We start from the raw sequence: 23,514 nt of genomic DNA on the forward strand, positions 1-23,514 counted from the left end.
GAGCTTGTATGCTCCTGCATCAAAAGAAATGATTCCAGCATTCCAGCATTTACTGTGGGTAAGAATAATTCATAAATATTCATAATGTTTGACAGAAAATATTACCTGCCTCAAAGAAATAAAATAAAAATTTGTAGTTTGTCTTTACATTGCAAAGTTAAAATTAGGTCAAAACTTCCTGTAGATACGATGACTGAATGGCCACTTCTTTAAACACGGTTGTTGTAAAAAGGAAAGAAAGGGAGAAAATACAGAGAAAACACAGGCAGGAAGTGTTAGAGTAGAATGTGTACTAAAGAAAAGGGCATACATTTGCCTAAATATTTTAACATCATAAAGTTTTTTTAAAAAAAGCACTTTTTTTTTTTTAAGTACTTAAAAATCTTTATCGTAAGCAACAGATTCAGTAAAATGAGTAAAAGAACCAGGGTTCATCAGTTAATACATCAGCCACAGCCTACCCCTACCATCTGGGATAGTCTTTCTTTTGCTTCCCTGCTCCACCCCCCACCCCCCCCCACCCCCAGCCTTGGAATAAAGTAATTATGTAAGTGAGAAAAGGAGAAAAACTTAAAACTTTCTGAGACCGTGGAGTCTAGAACACATAGAAGCCAGAGTGTACTGTCTCTTAGCTAAAGCCAGTGTGACTGAGAGCGTCTGTGGGATGCTAGAGCTAAAATGCTAAGATGCGTGCTGCTGCTGACCACTGAGTGTGCAGTTTTGCTTTTACAAATTCTAGTGCCAATTTCAAAATTGGCTTTACAAATTTCAAAGGAACAAAGCTCAGTTTACAACAAAGTCTTACTGTTTTTTTAAAACTAGTTTTATTGATTTTTTGGTAGGGTTGCCTGAAAAGTGGATTACTTAATCTAGATTTGAAAACCGAGGCTAGAAACCTTCTGTAAAGGAAGGGTTTTTTCCTCCCAAACTCCTTTAAAATGAGAAAAACTTAAACTGAAAAATCCTTTTTGTCATTTTGTTTAGACAGAACACAGAAAAGGAAGCTAGTAAGTGTACTAAGCAGTTGTTCATGGATAAATTACTACTCTGGGAAACTCAGGCCAAATTTGATAACTTGAATCATAAAAGCAAGTTCAGTTTATGCAAAAAAACCAAAACTAAGATTTTGAAAAGGTGAAAATCTCCAATATCTGAAATATGGGGAATGTAAGTAAAGGAAGTAGCATTAATGTGGTAATCTTTGACATAAGGTGTTAAATTTCACTACTGCATTTCAAAGAATACATATGAATTCCACAGTATTTTGCTCAAAAGTTAGTAAAGCAAGCAGGATGCTTAAATAAGGATTATTTTTGTAAATCAGATAAATGGGATTAGCTATCTTTTGAACCAGTGAGCCATCTTGCAAGTTTCTGAGAACGATGACTTATTTAAAATGAGTATCAAGAGGCTGCTCTGAACCGTTCTGGTCATGCATGCAGCCGGAAACCCCAGAATCAAAGTGGGCATCAGCAGAGGCTCCAAGTAACTATTCTGTCCTCAGTTATGTGCAGTTGGTAAGAAATCTGCTGCCCCAGGTGAGCTGAATGGCTGCATGACAGTCTTCATCCAGTGGATATAACAAAGATCAGGCACTCCTATGCATAGAAGCTCAGGAAAAAATCCAGTAAGGGACGAGTGAACTCAAACCCACTGGACATGTTTTCTGCAAAGGGTGCAGAGCTGCATTCACGTGGAAGCAGTGGTGTATTGAGGGAGTGATGTTGCTAGTGTGAAATCCTGTTGCCTCTGACTCACAAGTTTCATCAAATGTAGGCAGCTTGTTGATATCCTGGTGTAGCAACTATCTGTAGCAACAATTACCAATGGACAATTTAGCAATGTAACTGTTGATGCTATGCAAAGAACAGCACAACATGAGAAAGAAAAAAAAAAAAAAAAAAGCTATTTTTTTTTTTCCAGCCTGGCAGTTTGTCATGCAAGAGCTAGGGAAATTCTGCCTGCTGGCCCAGAACATGCTGAAGCCAGGTGCATCCTCTCTCTGCCCAGAGTGATAAACGGGCCTTATCAAGAATATTTCACTGGTCCAGGTGTTGCAAATAGGCTTTCTCTGCAGGAGGGGAGGAAAAGGGTCATGCCTCTCTCTGCATAGCATTTCTTGAACATTCTCATGCTTTACATGAGAGATGAGGTTAGAGTTAGTGTAAGTGGTCATTTGCTGGCTAAAAGGGGTTGCTGCTTGCTAAGACTATTTGATTCACTCTTTATGGCAGTGAGAAGTAAGCTTTAGCTGTGCTGCTTGTTCTGAGGGTATAGGGTGGTATGGGGAGAGGATGCAGACTCAATCTTTTCTGGACTGCTGATTCACTGATGTATTAATTGGTATGAGGAGTTTTTTTTGCTATGCAGTCTGCCTTTCTGATGTACATGTCCTCACCAAAGCTAGTCAGGAAGAGCTAACTATACTGCTGGAGGATAATATTTTTGGAGAGAAGTCTTCCTTTGATCTGGCTCCTAATTAACAAAACTATTATGCAGATTTTAGGGAACTAGTCCTTAATGTTGGCAGTCTGGCTGTATGAACTAGTATCACATCTTCCTTTCAAAAAAATAAAATAAAAATGCTTGTCCTTTCTTTCATACTTCTGTGGCTGTGAACTTTTTCTGAGTGTAACTACCAGTAAGAGATGAGCCATTGTCAGTTACAGTACCTCTGTAGCAGAACATTAACCCTGCTATATCCTCCTACCAGGAGCTTTTCAAAGAAAGAAGTAACATGCCAGAGTTTTTATAGACTCTAGAAAATGGCACTGAGAACTCTCGATCAGTTTTGTAGAAACTTGCCTGTTCTAGAAGTACAAAAATCAAATTATTTTTGTTCCTGCAATAACTTCTCTGCTTTATGTAAAGGAGGGTACTGTAGACTACTTGAGATTGACAGGTAATCTTGGTCTGAAAGGGGAACCTGCCTAATATTGCCACTCCAGCTCACAATGAGGCCAGTCCATTGAGGCATCCATCCACTAACGAGTTTTAGTGATCCTGGAGACAGAGCAATCAATACATTTCAGAGAAATTAATGACGTCTAATGGGATCCAAATAGTCTTGATTTGTTGTTCACTTAACAATATGCAATTGCTGACATTCATGGATGAAAACCTGAGGTTGTTATCTACAGTTGTAGTGTCCAGACCAGGAACTAAGTAGAGACAGACAAAGCTGCAGAAAGAAGGGAAGTTCATACCTTTGTAATAGCTTTGGAAATGTCATCCTGCAACAACTAAACAACTAGTTTAAAATAAAAAGAAAAGTTAAAATAAAGATACTTATTTGAACCAAAAAGGCAAGCATGTCTTTTGAGTCTGCCCGCTAGTAAAACCAGAGTGGTGTTTATCCTGAATTTTGAATGAAACATTTATTTTAGTCCTGTGATGGCTTTCAAACTTTGATACTGCTGCAATAATGTTCAGTTTCTGCTGGGATATCTTTTATTTTCAAGCTGGAGCTATTACTTTTCTTTCATCTTTTGTTTGATAGTAGTGACTTCTAGAATTGATAGTGTTTTAGTTCTGAGAGATGTCTTGTTTACCAGAGATTTTGCTAAAAATCTCACAAGGAATGAACAACAAAGTTATGGATTGTGCATCTGTCCACACTTTGGGCCTGATCTTTCTCAGTTCTCATGGTAATAAAAATCCACAGTACCCAACTGTGGTAGTCAGGGCTGCATATTTTTTTTTTTTTTTTTTTTTGTGTTTGGAAATTGGGCAGATGTTCCAGGTTTTGCTTTCCTGGAAAAGAACATTTTGGTTCAACTTTGGTGTTGGTATGTCATTCTGGTAGCTCTCCTTCTTCTGTCAACTTCTTTCTGAGGTGTGAAAAACAATTGACAGTAATGAACCTTGAGAAAAAGATTTTGGGCATTTTTTTATGAAAGTTTAGTGATAGTTTGGTGTGTCTTTTTTTTACTGAGCTATCTTGTCCATAAGCATTTTGTTATAGCTATGTCTGTAAAGTCTTCTGTAAAAATAAAATTATATCCCACCTGGAAACAGGCTGTACTGATATGCTTAAAGTCATTGTATCTTTGAACCTGAAAATATCCAGGCTACTGGGTAGGCAGTTCCATCTATTTTTAGTGATTGTCCTTGCAGGTAGGCTGGTAGTGGTTTTGGTTTGGTCTTTACATGTTTTCACTGACTTTCATAGTAGAGTCTCTGCAGTACATAGAAGAGTTTTACTTTTTACTGTATTTCTGGAAAGGCACTAAACTTGGAATAAAACCAGGGAGAAATGTTATGTAACTCAGCTCAGTAATTCCTGAAGTATTCAGAGGTAGCTGTGGGCTCCTTGAGAAAGACTTCTGTATGTGCACCCCAACCCAAATTTTTTTTTTATTTTTTTTTTTTTTTTTTTAGTCTGCATTAGGAAGAATCAGTTATCTCTGTACTCGGTTGTCACTGCAGAGCCCATAGCTGGTGTTGAAGGTCTGTCTCTGCTCAAAGAACTTGGTTCACACCTTGTCACAGTGGGAAAATGGGAGAATAGGGATGGGTCTGCCTGGGATGGGTCTGCCTGGAATAACTTGAGTGCTTTCCTTCAGATGCTCGCCTGTCCACAGTGCTTCCACTGTTTTGTACGGTAGGTACTGATCGCAGTACAGCACTTTGCCAAAAAGGCAGCAGACTTCCACAGAAACAATGCCATCTGTTTTAAGACAGAAATGTTTGCTTTGACAAGAGACATCTTTAGCCAGGGGCAATAGTTGCATATGTGACAGTATAAGAGTTGCCTGGAAAAGAAGGCAAGGCAGGGACTAGTAGAGGGTGAGGATGTGGAAGGAAGTGTTGATACTACAGTGTTGGTGTAATCTCTTTTTTTTTTCTCCCTGTTTTTCTTAAAAAATGTGAAAGTCATAGGGTTGCTACTCCCAGGGAAAGAATAACTCTAATCCATAAATGCCTGGCTTTTTTTTTTTTTGGCTTTTTTTTTTTTCTTTTCACCCCTACCCCCAGTAGCCTTCTAAGCTTTTCAAAAGCTCAAAGCAGAAGAACCTTTTTAGTGGAAAACTATGGCATGTGAAAAGATTACCAAAGGCAGGAGAGTCCCAAAAGTAAGGTGTTGTGGGAAACAATAGATTCCTAGCATCAGTGAAGAATGTTTTTTTTAGTGCTCAGTGCTCCTCCATGATCTCAGTACAGAAACTTATATAGGAAACCACTGAATAACATGAACACCGTGGTGTTTTTTCTAAGCATCTGTTTGCCTTATAATAGTCAGTAATAGTATTGCCAGGTAAAGTAGTATTTCCTCTGGAAATATTTCAATAGCTAGAGTGCCTTCAGCAGTCTGATGATATCAGAACATCAGATGCAATTTAAGTAAGAGCATTTCTAGCACATTTCAGTGAATATAAAAACATATGTCTAATTGTCTTCGGAACAGATAAAAATTACTCTGGGAACCAAATCCCAAGAACAATATTTCTGAAATATTTTTTTTTTAAGCTAATAATAATTTCAGGTGTGCTTGTGATTTTGGGTTTTTTCCCAGTTCTTTGGATGAATAACTCTTTGATACAAGAGGGGAGATAAAAAAAATAAAGGGTTTAGGTTCCCTAAATCTAGTAGTTGAAGCACCAATACTACTTGTTCAGCAGGCATTTTTCAGTTCTAACATGGCCAAAATTCTGATGATTTACATGAACAAGGGCAACCATAGTTTTGTCTTAAGCTGAGAAAGGTGCTGGCAAGGCCACAAACTTTCAGAATCGTGAGAACACACAAAACCTGCAAGAGATTAGACTACTCCACATGTGTTGCAGTGTTAATAGGTCTGGGCTGTGAACTCCCCATCAGAATATCTTCTGATCCCAAAGCTACCACACTCCTATTTGTACCCAGACAGGCCTTAATTAAGCTACAGCTGTGTTAAAGTACTCATCAGCATACCCTAGCAGGAACACTCTAGTTATCCTAAAAGCAGTGCAAGAAATAAGAAATATCTAAAAGAAAATGCTTCTGAAACTGGACTGCTGCAAAGTAAAATATGGAACCTGGCACCCAAGACAGGTATGCCTGATAAAAGTGCTAAGGAGAGAGAGGTTAATGTTGAAGAAATAGTAAAAAAACAATTTGCTTAAAAACTAACAGATATGCTTTGTGTATCCATCAGCACTGGCCAGGAGTGTGTGTGGAACAACCGGTGAGCCTTTGGAGATGAAATAAGGCATGTCTTAGAGTGAAGTACTGGGACAAAACAGTGCAGCATAATGCCTGGATCATCAGTAGAAGGATGCAGAGATCAGAGATGGCCATTTGATGATCGCGTGAGGAAAACTTCTCATGAAGTGGGAGGAAACACATGGAGAAGGAGGCCCAAGCATGAGTGATGGAAAGGTTGTGGTAGGCTGTAAATTGGTTAGAGATGCAGTAGGTGAAGGCTGAGACATTCTGCCTTAGGCATCAGTATACAGCCAGGGCACTTCCCTGAGGAAGAAACATGTTGGTGATCCCCTGTGTAATACCTTTCCCTTTAAGACAGGACTACACACTTCCCTTTCAGTATGATGAACAGGACATTGTTTGGAGATGTCACTGTCTACAAAAGTTGTAAAAATCATGAGTGCTACCAGTTGAATTAAGTAAGATTGAATTAAGTAAGATTTCAGATTCTTTCAGTAGGTCGGAAAGTTCACCGTAGTGTCCCAATCAAAATCTAGTTTGTTGGAATGACTTGAGAAAATGGTATTCTGCTTCATTTCCTTCCCTAATGACTTACTTTTAAACATATACTATGTTCTTCCTTTATTTCTGCATACTTTTCTCATAAAAATTCCTCTCCTAAAGTCTGGATAGAAATTAAATCTTCATGTTTATTCAGGAAGCTAAAGAAGACATTTAAAGGCAATCTGATGAATCAAATTAAGACCACCATTCAGGTGATTTTAAAGGTTATTTTAAAGGTGAAGAAATTAGAATAGAGCAAGTGCTTAAATCCATTTTGTTTGTTCAGTTACTATAAAATTCTAAATATCTGTTTTATATGTGAGACAATAACTATTGTTTTATAATAACTCGATGGTAATTATATCAGATTTTACATCAGCTCAGAGTATACCAATTAGATTGTACTAAATCTGGAAAGTACCAGAATATTTACATGAATACTATATGAAGTCACTGTCAAATTTATAGGTCTAATTCTGTGCATGCTTAACTCCTTTCAGCTTTTAGCTGTGTTACACAAGGTGAATATGTAGAAAATAATCTTAAAATGAAAAATTGTGGTGCTATTCACATTAGCACACCTGATTCCAAGAGTTCTAATCATCAGGAATTTTAGGGAAAAAATGCATATTCAGATTGTTCTAATATTTTTTTTTCCTGTTTATGACCAGAGAAGTGTTGAAGTCACAAGTTGTGTGCGTATTTTCAAAATTGTGCTGTGCAGTGAGCCTTTCTTACGCCTTTTGCATGCAAAAGACACTTGCTCTAAAATTTTCTTTATTTTCATACATTGCTCAGAGACTACTACTTTGAAAAACAAGAGAAAGGGAAAAAATAGTTGTTCGAATAAAGAGCTTATGTTGACCACTGTTTCACCACTACCTGCGTTTTGATCTTTTGCCACACTTCAGTCCTTTTACTTATTAAATAGTTGGACAAGTAAACTAATCAATCAGTTGCCCTTAGGTCTTCTTCCACATTCCTGTTTCATCTTTGAAGGAAGATTCATGCTCCTGTTTATAATTTCTTCTGTTAGTCAAGATCAGTACCTCAGTAACACTATGCTCGCTTTTGAGCATATGAAACCTTTCAATAAAACAATTATTCTACCTTTATCCTTGTCTAAATATAAGAGATGAAAGAGGAGCTAGCTAAGGGTAGCAGTATGATCAGCATAGATTCTTTCCAGGTGACTTTTCCCAAGTTTTTCTCCTCTGTTTTGTAAGAATGTTACACTTCACTGCATGCATAAAATGTGTGAGATACTAAACTTTTGAATTGTGTCTGGAGTACTCACTGTCTGCAACACTGATGAGGAAGCTACCTGAGGGGAAGTGTGTACCTAATTTTCCTATGCATTTGCATAGTTTTTTTTCCTTTCATGTAAGATAACCATGACATTTGATTGCATTTGTAGCTTCCTTAAAAGTCAAATTTAATGGCTATGGGGAGAGTTGCACTTTAGACTTTATTTTACTGTTACACTCAAGTGTCTGTCTCAGGTAACCAGCCACACTTCCTCCAGCCATCTCAAGGGTAAAGCCTTACATTCAGCCCTTTGGGGACCTAATCTCCATCTTACAGCCTCACATTTGTAACTGTGCTGACTTGACAAGCTGAGCGTTATTTGTCCCCTGGAGGAATTGAGAGAAGGAGAAAAGTGTGACTCCAAATACATTTTCTTCTACTCTGTTATTGATTCTAGAAGGGTATAAAACTCCTGAAAGGAAAGCAAGATTTTGAAAGTCCAGCCAAAGAGAACAGCCATCTCAAACTCAGAAATTCTTCCAAAACAGAGAAGTTTTTAACCATCATCTAATGTTCTACAGGTATATTAACTCCTTGCGTATTGATGGGACACTACATCAGTCTGACCATATCCTAATGTTGCTGTGTACTGAATATTCATATATTAGATGTGGTGGAGAAACCTTGTCCGAAATCCATCAACATTAACCTGTTTTTCAAAAGTAAATCAACTCTTTGTTGTCTGAAACTTTTATAAATAAATTGTGTGTGAAATCTAAGAGATCATAAGGATCCTGCTGCTGTTCTTCCAGTGATAACTGAGATACATTGTCCATATTTTATAAACTTTTTATAGCATGGAATTTCTCATCTGTATAAATTCAAGCTCCAAATGAGTCTTCAACAAATACCAGTGAAACGGAGTGAACGCTGTATCTCAAGATCATTATTTAGGACAATAGAACATTTGCCTGTACTCTGGGTCTTGGAAATAGACATGTAGCATGCCTAAGAGACTGTCTTCTTGGTTACCATCAGATAGATGCTTAGAGCAGCCAGAATCCAGAGACCACGTTTAAGTTGTTCTCATTACAATGATATGTGAGTAACTCTAATTTAGGGCACAGGAAGCATGACTAAACATACAAAGTGTTACTTTTTCTCCCACATTTTGCCCCAACTGAGAACCACACAGCACATGTTGATAGGCTTCTAGGATCTGGAGTGACTGTACTTTTATGTGTTTACCTTTTGAGAGGTCAGTTTGTAGGTATGACATGCCAAGTCAAAGAAATCAGTCTTGCACCGGAAAACTCCTTTTTACTGCTCTTTCATTCACAGTGTTGGTTAAAGCTTCTACCAGGAAAGCTTTAATCTCCTTATAGAGAGGTCTGTTGTGCCAAAAGTGCATTATTGGCCACAGTCTTCATCTCAGAAAAAAAGTCTTTATGATTCCCTTAGCTCAGAGCATCAAGCACCATAAAGAGGAGATGTATTTTGATGCTTTGTTGTGTCTGAATTTTACAAAAGAATGATGACTTCTTGAACAAACGTTCTGGGCAATTCAGGGGATATCGTAGGCAATTTGGTTCTGCAGCTATGCAAGTTGCTGCAGCCAAGTAATTATCTCTGCTGGAATGAAGTCTTTTCACAAACTGGAGGTAGTGGCGTGTATTGCCCATGGCTGCTGCTAGCAGAGGTCATACTGTCAATAAGGAATCCAAGATGTCTAAATACAGACCAGTTACAGACACCTACTTCTTACTGCTCAAGACTCTACCATATGTATCATTCGTTCAGAATGTTTTTATCTGCCCCTCTGTGCCATTGTCCTGCTGGGGACCAGAGTCTGCTTTGGCTTTTGTGGTATTTCTTGGGCTTGAGAGAATTCTGAATTTGTTGTGAACTGCTAGATAACATTTAAACTATTTTTGCCTGTTTTTCTAAAGAAAAGGGCTCATTCAGTCACCATCCTGTCATGTTCTCCCTGACAGCTTTTTAAGTTTGGCCTAACTTCTCGGAGGAGACGGTCTGATGGATAGTCTTATAATCATTTACAGGAATGAATAAATAAATGTGCCCAAAGGAGAACAAGCCAGCACAGCACCTCCACTGCATGAAAGCATGAGCTCAAAATGTGCCCATTTTTTCTAAGCCTGCAATCTAAATATGTAGCTGCAGCATGTGTTTCCCTGATACCCAGTAGTTAATGTACAAGGAGGAAGCTGAGGGTACTTGAGTTGGCGCTTATGAGAATTTTGGAAGATGGAGCAAGTGTAAGTCTAAAAGGAGGAGTCTGGGTTATTGCTTGAAGGCTGTAGTGTATGAATTCATAGGAAGCCAGGCCTTGTTCATGAAACAATTTGCTGTTTTAAGGAGAGCCCTGCACACTGTTCGTTAGTTGGAGTTCAAGATGAAAAGAAAAAGGGGATTGAAAGGAAAAATAGTTTTTCCTTTTCTGCAAGATTCTAGACAGAGCCTTCTCCCAAAAATTGGGTCTGATGGAGCAGTGCAACTTATCAGCAAAGAATGGTTGAACCACTTGGCCAAGGTGTCTACCCCTGTGCTGACATGGAGCTGAGTAACTGTGCCTTGCACATTTGCCAACAGGGCTGATACTTTTTCAGGATGAAGGAGTTTGGTTTTATGTCAAAGAGTGTGAAGAAGAGGACAGAACTCAATCTTTCTTTAAATAACTATACAGATTTCATCTCAATGGCTTTCACAGCAGTCAATATCTTTGGGGAATATTAATTAAACCCTTTTAAAAAATCTCTTATTTCTATTTCTTTGCCACATTTAAATACAACTTTAACTACTTAAAACTAGGTCACTCAATAAGAAGCAAAGAGCCCTTAAAAGAAAGGTCTTTAGCAGCAGTTAAATTTATGTATTTTATTTCAGCAGCACTATACTTGTGTGCAGAGATGGCATTTCTGAGTGCCTTGTTTTAGTTAAGTTCTGACTCAAACCCACAAACTCTAATTGCATTAACAAAGCTAACTATTGAATCTAGGCATAATATCCATAACTTGTCTGGTAGAAAAGAATGTATCAAGACTAAATTTGTCAAAACTTTCACTTGCAGAGTTAACGTGACTGTCCAGGATAACAGATTACTTCCTTCTAGCATAAGATGTGTCGTAATGGGCTTTAAAGGAAATTGAAGAACTGTGTGTAGAAGTGCAGCCAGTAGATAGTAGGAGAGTACAGGCCAACACCATGACATCTTAACAGGTCAGACAGTTGAGGGTCATTAAAATTCAAGCTCCAGCAAGAAGTAACAAGGACCAGTTCCAGTCACATAGTCTGAATGATGAACATGCAGGTAAGGAGCCTCCAGCAACATGCTGTATCTCAGTTCTGACTGGACAGATTCCAGCTTCACCCTTACTGCCGTGTCAATCCACAGGTGACCCCAGGGTGTGTGAACATACTTGAACTATTTTCAAATCTAATAGTTTGATAACAACAGCGCTGCCAGAACAGTAGCATGAAGCTCTGCACTGTCTAGTTTTTTGAGCATTTAGTCAGATTTCCAGGTCAACATTTAAACCCCAATGAATGTCCTGTCACACCACCTTCTCTGCTTTCTGTATCTGAGATGAGTAGTTCAGTTTAACTTGGTATGCCTGTACATGCTTCCCCCTTTGGACAGTGCTTTGGAACATCTTTTAGAAAACAGTGGAGAAATTTTTACTCGGAGGTGTTGGTCTATTGCTATGCATACTTACCACTTCTGTTTTGTGTATGTTCTGTGACTTCTTAATGAGCAGATACAAGTTTTTCAGCGTTTATATTAATACTCGTAAATATGCTGAATTGACAACAGTGGAACAACCTGGTGTTACAGACTATACAAAAAGCATGCCACCAAAGAGAACTCCTGTCTGGGCAACTCATTCTGAAGAGTGTATAGTGAATACTGAGACTAAACAATGCTCTGAGGAGTACCCTGATATGAAATACATTAATATCAAAATGAATTTTAATTTCAGTAGCCATCTTGGGATCTTTTGTAGCCAGGGAATGTGAGTTTCCCCTCCCACGTCCCCACACTCCCACTTTTATGTTATTAGCTCTTAATTTCGTTCTAAAGTTCTTTGTCCTTTTTAGATATGAAGGTCCTAATATTATTTTTTCAAGACTGCTGAAATTAAAGGTATGGAGAAAAGGAACTTCCATGAAAATAAGTTCCCACAGGTAGAGTGTGGTGGCATTTTTCTGTTGGAATTTTGTTCACTGCAACATTACTGAGGTGTTTTGAACAGGTACTGCAGTGTAGTACCATTTTTGGTATGAGAATTGTATGAAATTATTTTGGCCTTTTCTCCAAATTAGCTGTACAGTGCCAGTGAAAAGCCAGCATGGATCATTCATCCATCCATGCATCCAGTATGTTTGTGTCCAGGCTAACCTACCTACCAATATGTCAATGGAAACCTTCTGCAGTCTTAGGATTAACATTTGGCAGCTGTGATGTTGTGTTCCAGCTACCTCTGCTGTTGAGGACATCAAAGATTCATATAGAATAGAAATTATAGCAATTGTTCTTTTGTTTTAATTATGGTGAAACATGATTTCAGCTCTTTTCTTATGGAAAACCTATCAGCAAATCTGTTTTTCTGCATGCATTGTGACAGTGAGATTGAAGACTTGGAGCCTGCCTTCAAGGAACACTTTGCCAGAGGTGGGAAGATGTGCATTCATCTCCTAACCAGCAGTATCTGTGGTGCAGAGTGGAGTAAAATGAATGATACGGTGACATGGGGTGTCTGAGGGAAACAAGTAAGCAGGAATGAAGAAAACTGGAACTAGGGCAAAGCCTCCATGTTTGTAATGACTTTCAGATTAATAGAATCATAGAAACACTGAGGTTGGAAAGACCCTCAAGATCATTGAGTCCAACCATAATCCTAACACTGCCAAGTCCACCATGAAACTACGTCCCTAAGTGCCATGTGTACAGGTCTTTTAAATACCTCCAGGGATGGTGACTTGTTTACAAGCCTGTTCCAGTGCCTGGTAACCTTTTGGTGAAGAAGTTTTTCCTGATGTCTGATCTAAACCTACCCTGGCACAACTTGAGGCCATTTCCTCTCATCTTATCACACGTGGGAAGAGACTGACTTCTGCCCTGTCTGTGGCAGCTGGCTCATGCCACCATACCTTATAGCAGAGCTGCTCTCCCCTATGGCTTCCTCAGCACCTGATGCCATGTCCTGCTAAGAGAGATGTGCAAAGTGCTGGAGTGTGTCTAGTGCTAGGAGTAGAAAAACCAAGGAAGCCCCAAAAGGCTGTGGGAGAGGGGAGGGAAGAGCTTCCCAAGGGCTTTCCTTGCAGGCTGGAAAGCAGTAGCCACAGCCCTGGGTCAGGACAGAGATGCGGGGCTGTGCCAGGCTGTGCCTCTATTTGTGCACCCCCTTGGGATGAAGAGCAGGACTGAAGGCATTGGTCTCCTTCACACTCCCCAGTGCTCAAGCCAGGATGGGCAGGGAGAATTGGATGGGCCCTGTTGAGCTGTTGGGGAGCCCTGGGGGAAGAGCTGATACACCCAAAACCCTGATCCCTCATGCTTTCCCCCCCAGACACCACCAGAGTAGCAGAGGGTACCTGCAGGGGGTGGTCAGGGAAGACAGAGGAACTTAGTGGGAGTCTTCACCACTGCTGATGTCCCTGGCACCCTCCTCACACCCACAGTCCTGGGACAGGTGCCAAGGGGATCCACAGCGCTGTGCAGCCAGGCAGAGGGGAGAGGAGTGCTGGAAGGGGCTGCCTTTGCACAGTGTCCAGAGCTGCTTTTTTCCCCCATGCCAAAACAGGTAGAACAAACTGACAGTCCTGCTGGAGCCTGCATGCCTTGTGTGTGCGCCCACATGAGCCCTGGGCAAAATGTGCAGGGACAGAGCCTGCAGGTGCTGAAAAGCAATGAGGTCAGGAGCTGTCACAGCTGTTCCCCAGTGACATTACAGGGCTGTCTGGGGCTGCCCCGAATGGCTGCCCAGCCAGGAAGGCAGATGCCCCAAAGGGGGAAAGCCTGCTCCGCATGATGTTTCCTCTTGCTGAACTTCATTAAATTCCTATCAGCCCAGTTCTTCAGATTTTCCAGGTCCCTTTGAATGGCATCACAACCCTATGGTGTTTCAGCCACTACTCCATATTTCTAATCTGTGAATTTGCTGAGCGTGCCATTGTCTACCCCCTTAATGAAGGTCTTAAACAATATTGGCCCCAGTACTGACCCCGAGTTAACTAGCCTCCAACTGGACCTTGTACTATTGATTAGAGTTCTCTGACCCTGCATTATGTTACTGAAATAATGTATTTTGTTTAAGGAAAGCTGCATTTGTCTTCATCTGTTGAAGTCAAATTTGTCATTTTACATAGTGGTTTATGCAGAATCAGTGCTTGGTGGTGACTTACTGATGAAGACTGCCTTCTTCCTCTTCAGTTACAGCTTTCTTTTACAATTAATAAACAGAAGATATATTAGTGGATTAGTATGTGATCTTAAACCTTCTATTACAAACCAGATGAGTAATAAATAACATGCTGCACACAGCTCCATTTTGTAGGGCTGCACTAGCTCTGCAGCTTTGATATCTCCCTTCTTTGAGAAGGGAGCAGACTAGAAGATCTGCGCAACACTGCCTGACTGTGTCTTGACTACTTTTCCGTACTGTGTGAGCCTTGTTCATTTAACTTGTCTGTTCCTTCCTGCCACACCTCCTTTCTTCACATATTACAGACCAGTACAGGTATTTCTCTTCTGTTTCTTGACCCAAGCACAAGACACAGCAGATCAGCTATGGTCCGCTGATGGGCCAAATCTGAACTAAGCAGTGTGCACACCACAGCTCTGCCTGTCTGCAGTGGCCAGGGAAGGTGTCAGCCTGAAGCACTGTGTGCCAAAAGGCCCTGTGTTAAGATGCTCATTCCTCAGTTGCAGTTTTGCACTATGGACCGTCCCTTTTTACATGGTATTCCATAAAGTCCTCTCTACCTGTGCTCATATAACTCGGTTGTACACTTTAGCCATCTGCACGTTGTTACTATACAAACAGGGAAAAACTTTCTATTGGGGTTTAGGAAGACAACTTCTAACAAGACAACAAAAATGTGATCTTCCTCCCAAAGCCTTTCAAAAAATCTGTTACTGACGTGCCATGTGTGAATAGCCATGTTACTGGTTTATCCTTTGTTTTCAACTGATGCTCATGTCTCTGTCTTTGTTTTTCAAGTACAGGATAGTAAATTTGCTACTTGGAAAAGAGAAAGCATGGCTTCCAACACTACGAACCCTGCTAACCATTTGCCGTACTTCTTTGGGAATATTACACGTGAAGAAGCCGAGGAGTATCTGATGCAAGGAGGCATGAGTGATGGACTATACTTGCTCCGTCAAAGTCGAAATTACCTGGGAGGCTTTGCCTTATCCTTGGCCCATGGAAGGAAGGTTCATCATTACACAATTGAGAGGGAGCTGAGTGGCTCATATGCTATTGCAGGAGGCAAGTCGCACGCCAGTCCTGCTGAACTCGTTAACTATCACTCAGAGGAAGCAGATGGCCTTATCTGTCTCCTGAGAAAACCTTTCAGCAGACCACCAGGCGTTCAACCCAAAACTGGACCCTTTGAAGATTTGAAAGAGAATCTCATCAGAGAGTATGTCAAGCAAACTTGGAATTTGCAGGTAAATCCAGGCTGATTTTGCCATAAAGTGGTCTTTTGAGTTTGGGGAGAAAAAGAGATTGCCGTGTTTGTTTCCAGCTATTGCTGCTGTTATGTAGTATGTTTTCATAATGGAATCACAGCTGTTTGAGTTTTGAACACTGGGTGGTTTACCCCAAATACATGCAGTAACTTGGCCATAAGTGTAGTTTTCCCAGCATTTTACAAAGCTTAGGACTTTTATGATGTCTTAGGCTAGCATAGCCTTATGTGCCACTGCACTCACCTTTGTCATCAGATTCCCACATGCACCAAAAATTAATAGAGGTAAAGAAGAAAGTAAAGAAATGGTTTGTTTGGTTCTCACGTGGAGAACAGGAGAGGTGCCTGAGGACTGGAGGAAAGCCAGTGTCACTCCAGTTTCAAAAAGGGCAAGAAGGAGGACCGAGGAGACTACAGGCTGGTCAGCCTCACCTCCATCCCTGGAAAGGTGAAGGAACAGGCTCATCCTGGAGGTCATCTTTAAGCATGTGGAGGAAAAGAATGTTGTCAGGAGTAGTCTATGTGGATTCATTGAGGGGAAATCATACCTGATCAATCTAACAGCTTTCTGTGGTGGAATGACTGGCTGAGTAGATGAGGGGAGAATGGTGGATGCTGTCTACCTTGACCTCAGCAAGGCTTTTGACACTCACATAACATCCTCCCAGGTAAGCTCAGGCCGTGTGGGTTGGATGAGCGGACAGTGAGGTGGATTCAGAGCTGGCTGGACGGCAGAGCTCAGAGGGCTGTGACCAGCAGCACAGTCCAGCTGGAGGCCTGTAGCTGTGGTGTTCCACAGGGGTCAGCACTGGGTCTAGTTCAGAATGACCTGGATGTGAAGGGACAGAGCACACCCTCAGCAAGTTTGCTGATGACACGAAACTGGGAGGAATGGTTGATACACCAGCAGGCTGCGCTGCCATTCAGCAGGACCTGGACAGGCCAGAGAGCTGGGTGGAGAGGAATCTCATGAAGTTCAATAAAGGCAAATGTAAAGTCCTGCACCTGGGGGTGAACAACCCCATGCATCAGTACAGGTGTTGACCTCCTGAAAGCCAGCTCTGCAGAGAAGGACCTGGAAGTCCTGGTGGACAGCAAGTGGACCATGAGCCAGCAGTGTGACCCTGTGGGCAAGGACAGTGGGGTCCTGGGGTGCATTTTAGGAATAGTGTGGCCAGCAGGTTGAGGGAGGTGATCCTGCCCCTCTACTCTGCCCTGGTGAGGCCACATCTGGAGTGCTGTGTCCAGTGCTGGGCTCCCCAGTTCAAGAGAAACAGGGAACTACTGGAGAGGGTCCATTGGAGGGCTACAAAGATGATGTGGGGACTGGAGCATCTCCCTGATGAGGAAAGGCTGAGAGAGCTCGGCCTGTGTAGCCTGGAGAAGACTGAGAAGGGATCTTATCAATAGTAGTGCCCAATATTGATATGATATGGTATGACAGTGCCCAGTATGATACTACTTATCAGTCAGCAGTGCCCACTGACAGGACAAGGGGCAATGGGCACAACTGAAATACAGGAAATTATATCTGAATATGAGGAAAAATGTATTTTATTTTGAGGGTGGCAGAGCACTGGACCAGGCTGCCCAGAGAGGTTGTGGAATCTCCTCTAGACATATTCAAAACCTGTCTGGATGCAATTCTGTGCAGCCTGCTCTAGGTGAAACTTCTTTAACAGGGGGGTAGAGTAGATGATCTCCAGAGGCCCCTCCGAACCCTGACCATCCTGTGATTCTGTGATTGCTTCTGATTCTGAATTTTTATGTATTGTGGTTCAGACAGGCATGACGACATGGTGACTTGTTTAATCTCCTCCCCTATTAGCTGGCCTTGTTTCTACGATGCTTATTTAGATTATGTCCAAAACAGAACTTGGTTTCTTGCAGACCACTACCTGTATTCCTTTGGTACTGCATGTGTCAGGCAAGAATGAGGGAGACAGGCTGCATTTTTTCCTTAGAATGACTGTGAAGAAGCCAGTCTTAGCATGGAAACACTAGTAGCAGGCTGCAACAGATATGCTGTTTCACCTTGGGAAGCCATGAGTTACCATTGTGAACTCATGGATTTATGCTAGTTTTTTCATCCTTTTTGGAACTGGCAAGTAACCCAATGTGTTCTGCTCTGTAAAATATGTGGAGCAATGCTGAAACTGGAAAAGGCTGAAACTTATACTACATTTGCTACAAGTGCTGAGGCTTACAGGTTTTTCTGATGAGCCTGAGCCCAATCTAGAAAGAAGTTCATGAACTCAAAACTAGGGGGTTTTGCTCACAGATTCTGGACCAAATTTAGAAGCGGTAGAGAAGTGTGTAGGTTATACCAGAATGTTAACATAGTTTACTCTAAAATTGGGACTGTCCTGTCTGCTTTGGGGAAATTTGCATTGAAGTCTTTAACACAGACATGCTGCAACAATGCAAAGCATGTTCAGTTTATTTCAGTAAACTGCCATGAGATATGTAATATGGACTTATGTTATGACATCTAAGAGTGACACTAAGTGTATTTACCTATGTCTTATTAGCATAAAAATATGATGCGATTTTCAGTTGAAATACTGATTTATTAAAGGTTTAATTTATTGATTATTTTTGCTTCTGTTTCTCCAAGGTTAAGGAAGAATACCAACTTTGTGGCGTTTGGATTATCATAAGTTAGTCTCTGTTTTAATATCTTTATAGTGACTAGGTCTTCTCTTCACGTACAACAAATATGTGCTGATATTGGGAGTCTACCTGTCATGTTTTTATTACGGAAGACAGTTTGATTGTCCAGCTGTGTTTTTACCATTCTGTAGGGGCATGCTCTTGAACAAGCTATCATTAGTCAAAAGCCTCAGCTGGAGAAGCTGATTGCCACAACAGCCCATGAGAAGATGCCATGGTTCCATGGGAGGATCTCTCGGGAAGAATCAGAACACCGTATCCTCATTGGGTCAAGAAACAATGGAAAATTTCTGTGAGTTTTCTGTGAGAAAAAATACTACTTTTTTCTATAGTATTGCTGTTTGCCACCAATGTTACTACACAGTTCCCTTGAATGAATCTCAAATGAAATATGACCTAAATTGTCATGCATTCACAGTGAGGCAGCACAGTGCAGCATGATACACATGACATAATCATTCCAGTACTAAGCACGTGTCTCCAAGATTAGGTTTCCACTTAACTGGAGGTGGGAAACTATAGCAAAGGCATGCATCATTGGTTTTTAGTCAAATACTAGGTTTAATTCTGAAGGGGGCATCAGAGAAACTCAATACCAAGAAAAAATCATTGAACTTTATTTTGTGTGATAAGCAGTACTAAGTGACTGTGGTAGGTTAATGATGGCTCACCACGATGCTGTCACACTCCCCCTCCTCAACAGGACAGGGGGAGAAAACAGGCTGGAAAAGCTCGTGGGTCAAGATGAAGATGGGGAGATCCTGTGCCACTAACCCTCATGAGCAAAACAGACTCCTCTTGGGGAAAAGTAATTTAATTTATTGTCAATTAAAATTGAGTTGGACAGTAAGAAACAAAGATTGAAACATCAAAACCCTCACTTGCAGCTCATTCCCCCACACCCCCCATTTTCACAGACTCAGCTTCACTCCTTCACACTCAACTTCCCTCCCCACCAAGCAGTGTGAGGGAGGTTGGGAGTGGGAATGGGGCCTTATGTGAGCCCATAACAGCTTCTCTCTGTCACTCCCTCCATGCTGTTCCCTGCTGCAACATGGGCTCAACACAGGAAATATCCTTCAGGAAGCATCCACCTGCTTGGAGGGCTGCATTGTGAACACCTGCTGCACCGTGGCCTCTCTCACAGACTGCAGGGGACTCTCTGCACCAGCAGCTGGAGGTCCTCATTCCACACCTCATCCTCTGCCCTTGGTGTTTGCACTACTGCTTCTCTTTCATGTTTGGCTTATTTCCTCTCTGTTCTGCCCTTTCTTAAGGATGTTTTCACAGAGCTGGATGTGCCACATACTCGGCTGAGTGGCACTGCAGTGGCCTGCAGGAGTGTCCATTTGGGCCAGCTGGAACCACCTGTGACCAGCCCAGGGCAGGTCCTGACCTCCTCACAGAGCCTCTGCAGCCCTGCTGCCAAAGCCTGGCCACCAGCACCTGATAGACTGATATGCTGTTTTACTAAAGTGGTAACAGTACAAAGAAACTGCTAACAGTTAACAACTGTTGGGATCTGTAACTGTCAGCGTTCCAGGCGGCAGTGATGGTGCTTTGCTTTGTAGTTAAGCAACAGAAGGAATTGCTTTTACATTGGTATTGCCATTCGTGTCTGCCCTGCCTGCATTTGCTTGACCTCATGATCTTTTGTTTTCTGAGTGCAAATGTGTCATTTGGTATAGTGACTAACAGCCAACATCTCATGAGTATTAGACAGTTGAAATCTTCTAACAAAAGTTATTCTTTTGGAAATTTCTCAGTTGAAAAAAGCAGTGTTTTCACCAAGCCATTTGCTATGCCCGACTTCCCTCCCCGCCCCCCCCCCCCCCCCCCCCCCAAATGGAAGGATAACTTGGAGCTGTATAATTCCTAAGAGAAATTTCATCGCCTACCTACCTAGGCTCCTTCAGCACTCAACTACCTTTGGTGTTTTTAAAGCTAAAGTAAAGCCCCAGGAGCAAGTGCAGAATGGACATGCTTCTGCAGCACTAACTCTTTCACTTTACTAATTTACTGTATTGTGCCACACTAGTTGCTAATGTGGGTGCAACCATCAAATGTTTCCATGTTTCAATCTTAATCGTCAGGAACCGGTAATTCCTCTAAATGTTTATTTACAGTTGAGTTAATTTCTGTCAGGTCTACAAATGCTTTGAGTGTACTGACATCTCATAATCTTGAAACCTCTTTCCTTCCCTCCTTGATTTTTTTTGTGTTTCACAGTCACCCTCACCCAAATTGCCATGCATCTTCACATTTTCAGCCTCATACTCCCTGTTTCTTGGGATCACACTTAAGAGGGTAATTTACTCTGTTCCTTTTGTTTCCATTTGTAACAAAAAAAGTTATGCATTTGTTACAAATTTTGTTACATTTTTTACCAAAAAAAATGTTACAAATGTTTGTGGAACCAAAGATTCTCCCTATCGTAGATCATTTTTCCTGAATGTGTCTTCCTATAGCACAGAAGTTTCATCGATTTGATGTACACAGTCACTGTTGTAGATCAGCAGCACAGCATTATCACACCACCCTTCCTTTTCATTGCCCTGTGATTTCGATAGTTTTCCTACTTTTTAAACATAGGGGCAAGTGGAGCTGTAATCTGAAACAAAGTAACAACCCTTTCTTTTAATAACTTTTGTTTCTAAAAATGCTGCTTTCTGCTGAGTCATTATGTTGGTTATGTATTAAAACTCGCAACTTTTGCAGTTTACTTTTAGCACTTCTTGGTTTCTATGTGGTCAAAGGTTTCTCTTTTGGGGGGAAAAAAAGGAAGATAATTTTTCTTCAAAGAAATGGACCCCTTATCTAACAGGGATGGGCTTTGGAGTGATTTAGCACACCTGACATTTTCAGCCTCTGTTGCAGATCCTGGTCTCTTTTTAATCTTCTGCACGCATTCCTACAGCTTTAAATAAAAGTACTTCCCCAGCATTTTCCTGTTTCCCCTCGAGATGGTCTAGGAGGCATTTCTGGTGCTGTTTGCAGTGACATGCTCCTTGAGCTGCGGAGGGAGCAGACAGACCTTCTCCTGTGGGACTGGTTATGTCAGTGGGTGCATATCTTACGTAGTTCTGCTGGGACTCTGGTGGCTGCTTTCACATCAGTTAGATAAACCCATAGAGGGGAAAATGTTAACTTTAAGGCTCTGTTTAAAAACATGACAGATGCCACCGGAGCTTAAAGAATATGAAAATATGACTGATAGTCATAATTGAGCTTGGGTCCCTCTTATTGAGGACAACACTGTTTACTTCTGCGTCTGTAGGGTTCTTTCAGATGCATCAATTGTTCTTGCATGGACTACCTATCTGGCAGGTTTAGAGTTCAATAACCACTCAGCTGCTGTTTACTCTTATGCCCCCAGGGAAGAACAAGGTGAGATCTTCATCTGCCCCCTAATTCAGCAGCCAGAGCAGCAAGACAAGTAGTGTGGTGTTCATTTGTATCAGAAATCAGTTAATTCCAGAGCTCTTCCAGCTCTCAGATCGAGGCTTATGGTAAATAACAAAAGAACTGTCTGCTTCAGAGAAGTTTTCTATTTTCTGCAGTGGTTTGCCTAACATGGGCTTGCTCAGCAGCTGTTGAGAAATAAACTACTCATTTGTTAGCTAACTGAACAGTAGCAGCAAAATTGTTGAGTGCTAGAGAGGTGTGTTGTTTTACATTTCAGGCAACCACTTGTTGAGGTAGGAACTGGAGCCTGGGAACATAGAGGGAAGCTAGATTTTCAATGAGATGAGGTATTCCAAGATAATACAACAAGTCCACAAGCAAGTGCTGGTATATGACAAAAATAATTTTGTTTATTATGAAAATAATAATAAATTTTAGAAGGCTAGAGTATTTCCATATATTCTTTTACATTCTAAAATGTCATTGCACCAGAAATCGGCTGTCTGGCCTACCTATATTGAAACAAAATCCAGTACAGTGGCTTCTGTGAGAACACACCCAAAGCCTAGATTTCTTTAGTGCTGCTTTGCAGCACTACAAGATTATCAAATCTAATTTTTTTAATATAATAATTATGGAAATAAAGCTTCCTGGTCACAGTTCAAGGTGTCATGGATAGCATCAGAAATATAACACTGCAACTCATCCATGCTGCTGGAAAAGTTCTGATCTAACTGTGGGTGTTTTGCTAGGGAATTTTCAAAGGTCGTCTTAAAGTTTTTGTCATGACTGATAAGTTAGTGAAACAAGTGTATATATGGGTGCTATAAAGGTTGTTTTCAAAGCAGAGTATAGAAACAATGTCATGAAATGACATGAAATGTAAAGCAGTGCCCACCTTTTCTGGGAAGAATGCTCATGAAAGATTGCCACTCTAGCCACAAAATTTTGGGAAAAAACTATGGTGGTTGAATAGAAGGAAAATCTGGTATCCCTAAAATGATCTGAAGAGCATCTGAAAATAGAGAACTTTATTTACATTTCAAGCCACTGTGAGCTTCATTAAGGCTACTTTGCATGCTGTGTAGGACGCTGGTTCTTACCAGACATAATTTTTCATTAGACTTTGCCTGGTAGGGGGTATAAAAGCTGAATATTATGATCAATATTATACAGGTATAATAGGTAATATTATCAATATTATTAGTACAGTTAACATGATAATAATATTTGCATTCATAATATATAATAATATAATTGATAATATTGTTAATATTATCTATGTGAGTGCATGCATGTGTAGATCAGTCAGAAAATAAATAAACGATATGCTAACGGTGACAAAGCAGCAGTAAAAGAAATGTTAAGGGTTTTTTTCATTTTCACATAAGAAACAACCCTGGTAAGTGTGTGATAGCTCTTGGCACATCTTGGTTTGTCATTGGTAATGACCACTTCATTTATATAAACAAGTGATCTTGCATATGTGTTAAGAACAGGAAATTCTGAAGATGAAGAGACATAATAGAGCTACTGTTAAACTTCGAAATTCAACATTAAGGAAATTGTGAGTAAGGGCATTGCATAAGTAGCAGTTTAGTCTCTATAAACCCTTTGTATGGGTTCATAGCTGTATGTAGTTCACATAAAATGTGAACAGTTGTGTAAATGTAAAGTGAAAAATAACTTCATTATCATAAGAATGTCTTCAATATGCAGTGAGATATACTAAAGAGGACAAAACTAGTTTAGACTATTAGAATGACTCACAGCACTACTCATCAT

General features: G+C 40.8%; 1 protein-coding gene across 5 annotated transcripts in view; it reads left to right on the forward strand.

The window, feature by feature from the left end:
- The window catches only part of SYK (spleen associated tyrosine kinase), a 55,639-nt gene that overhangs the window by 3,459 nt on the left and 28,666 nt on the right, over nucleotides 1-23,514 (forward strand). For 2 of the 5 annotated variants that reach the window (XM_080373147.1, XM_080373151.1), the window contains exons 1-3: nucleotides 12,690-12,726; nucleotides 15,180-15,631; nucleotides 18,456-18,616. In XM_080373147.1, coding sequence (XP_080229273.1) covers nucleotides 12,705-12,726; nucleotides 15,180-15,631; nucleotides 18,456-18,616 — 635 coding nt within the window. In that variant the 5' untranslated portion in view covers nucleotides 12,690-12,704. Of the gene's footprint in view, nucleotides 1-4,450; nucleotides 4,604-12,689; nucleotides 12,727-15,179; nucleotides 15,632-18,455; nucleotides 18,617-23,514 lie in introns of those variants that run through there. The other 3 variants (XM_080373150.1, XM_080373149.1, XM_080373148.1) reach the window with 3 other exon arrangements.

This window comes from Falco punctatus, assembly GCF_963210335.1.
Source record: "Falco punctatus genome assembly, chromosome: Z".
Lineage (NCBI taxonomy): Eukaryota > Metazoa > Chordata > Aves > Falconiformes > Falconidae > Falco > Falco punctatus.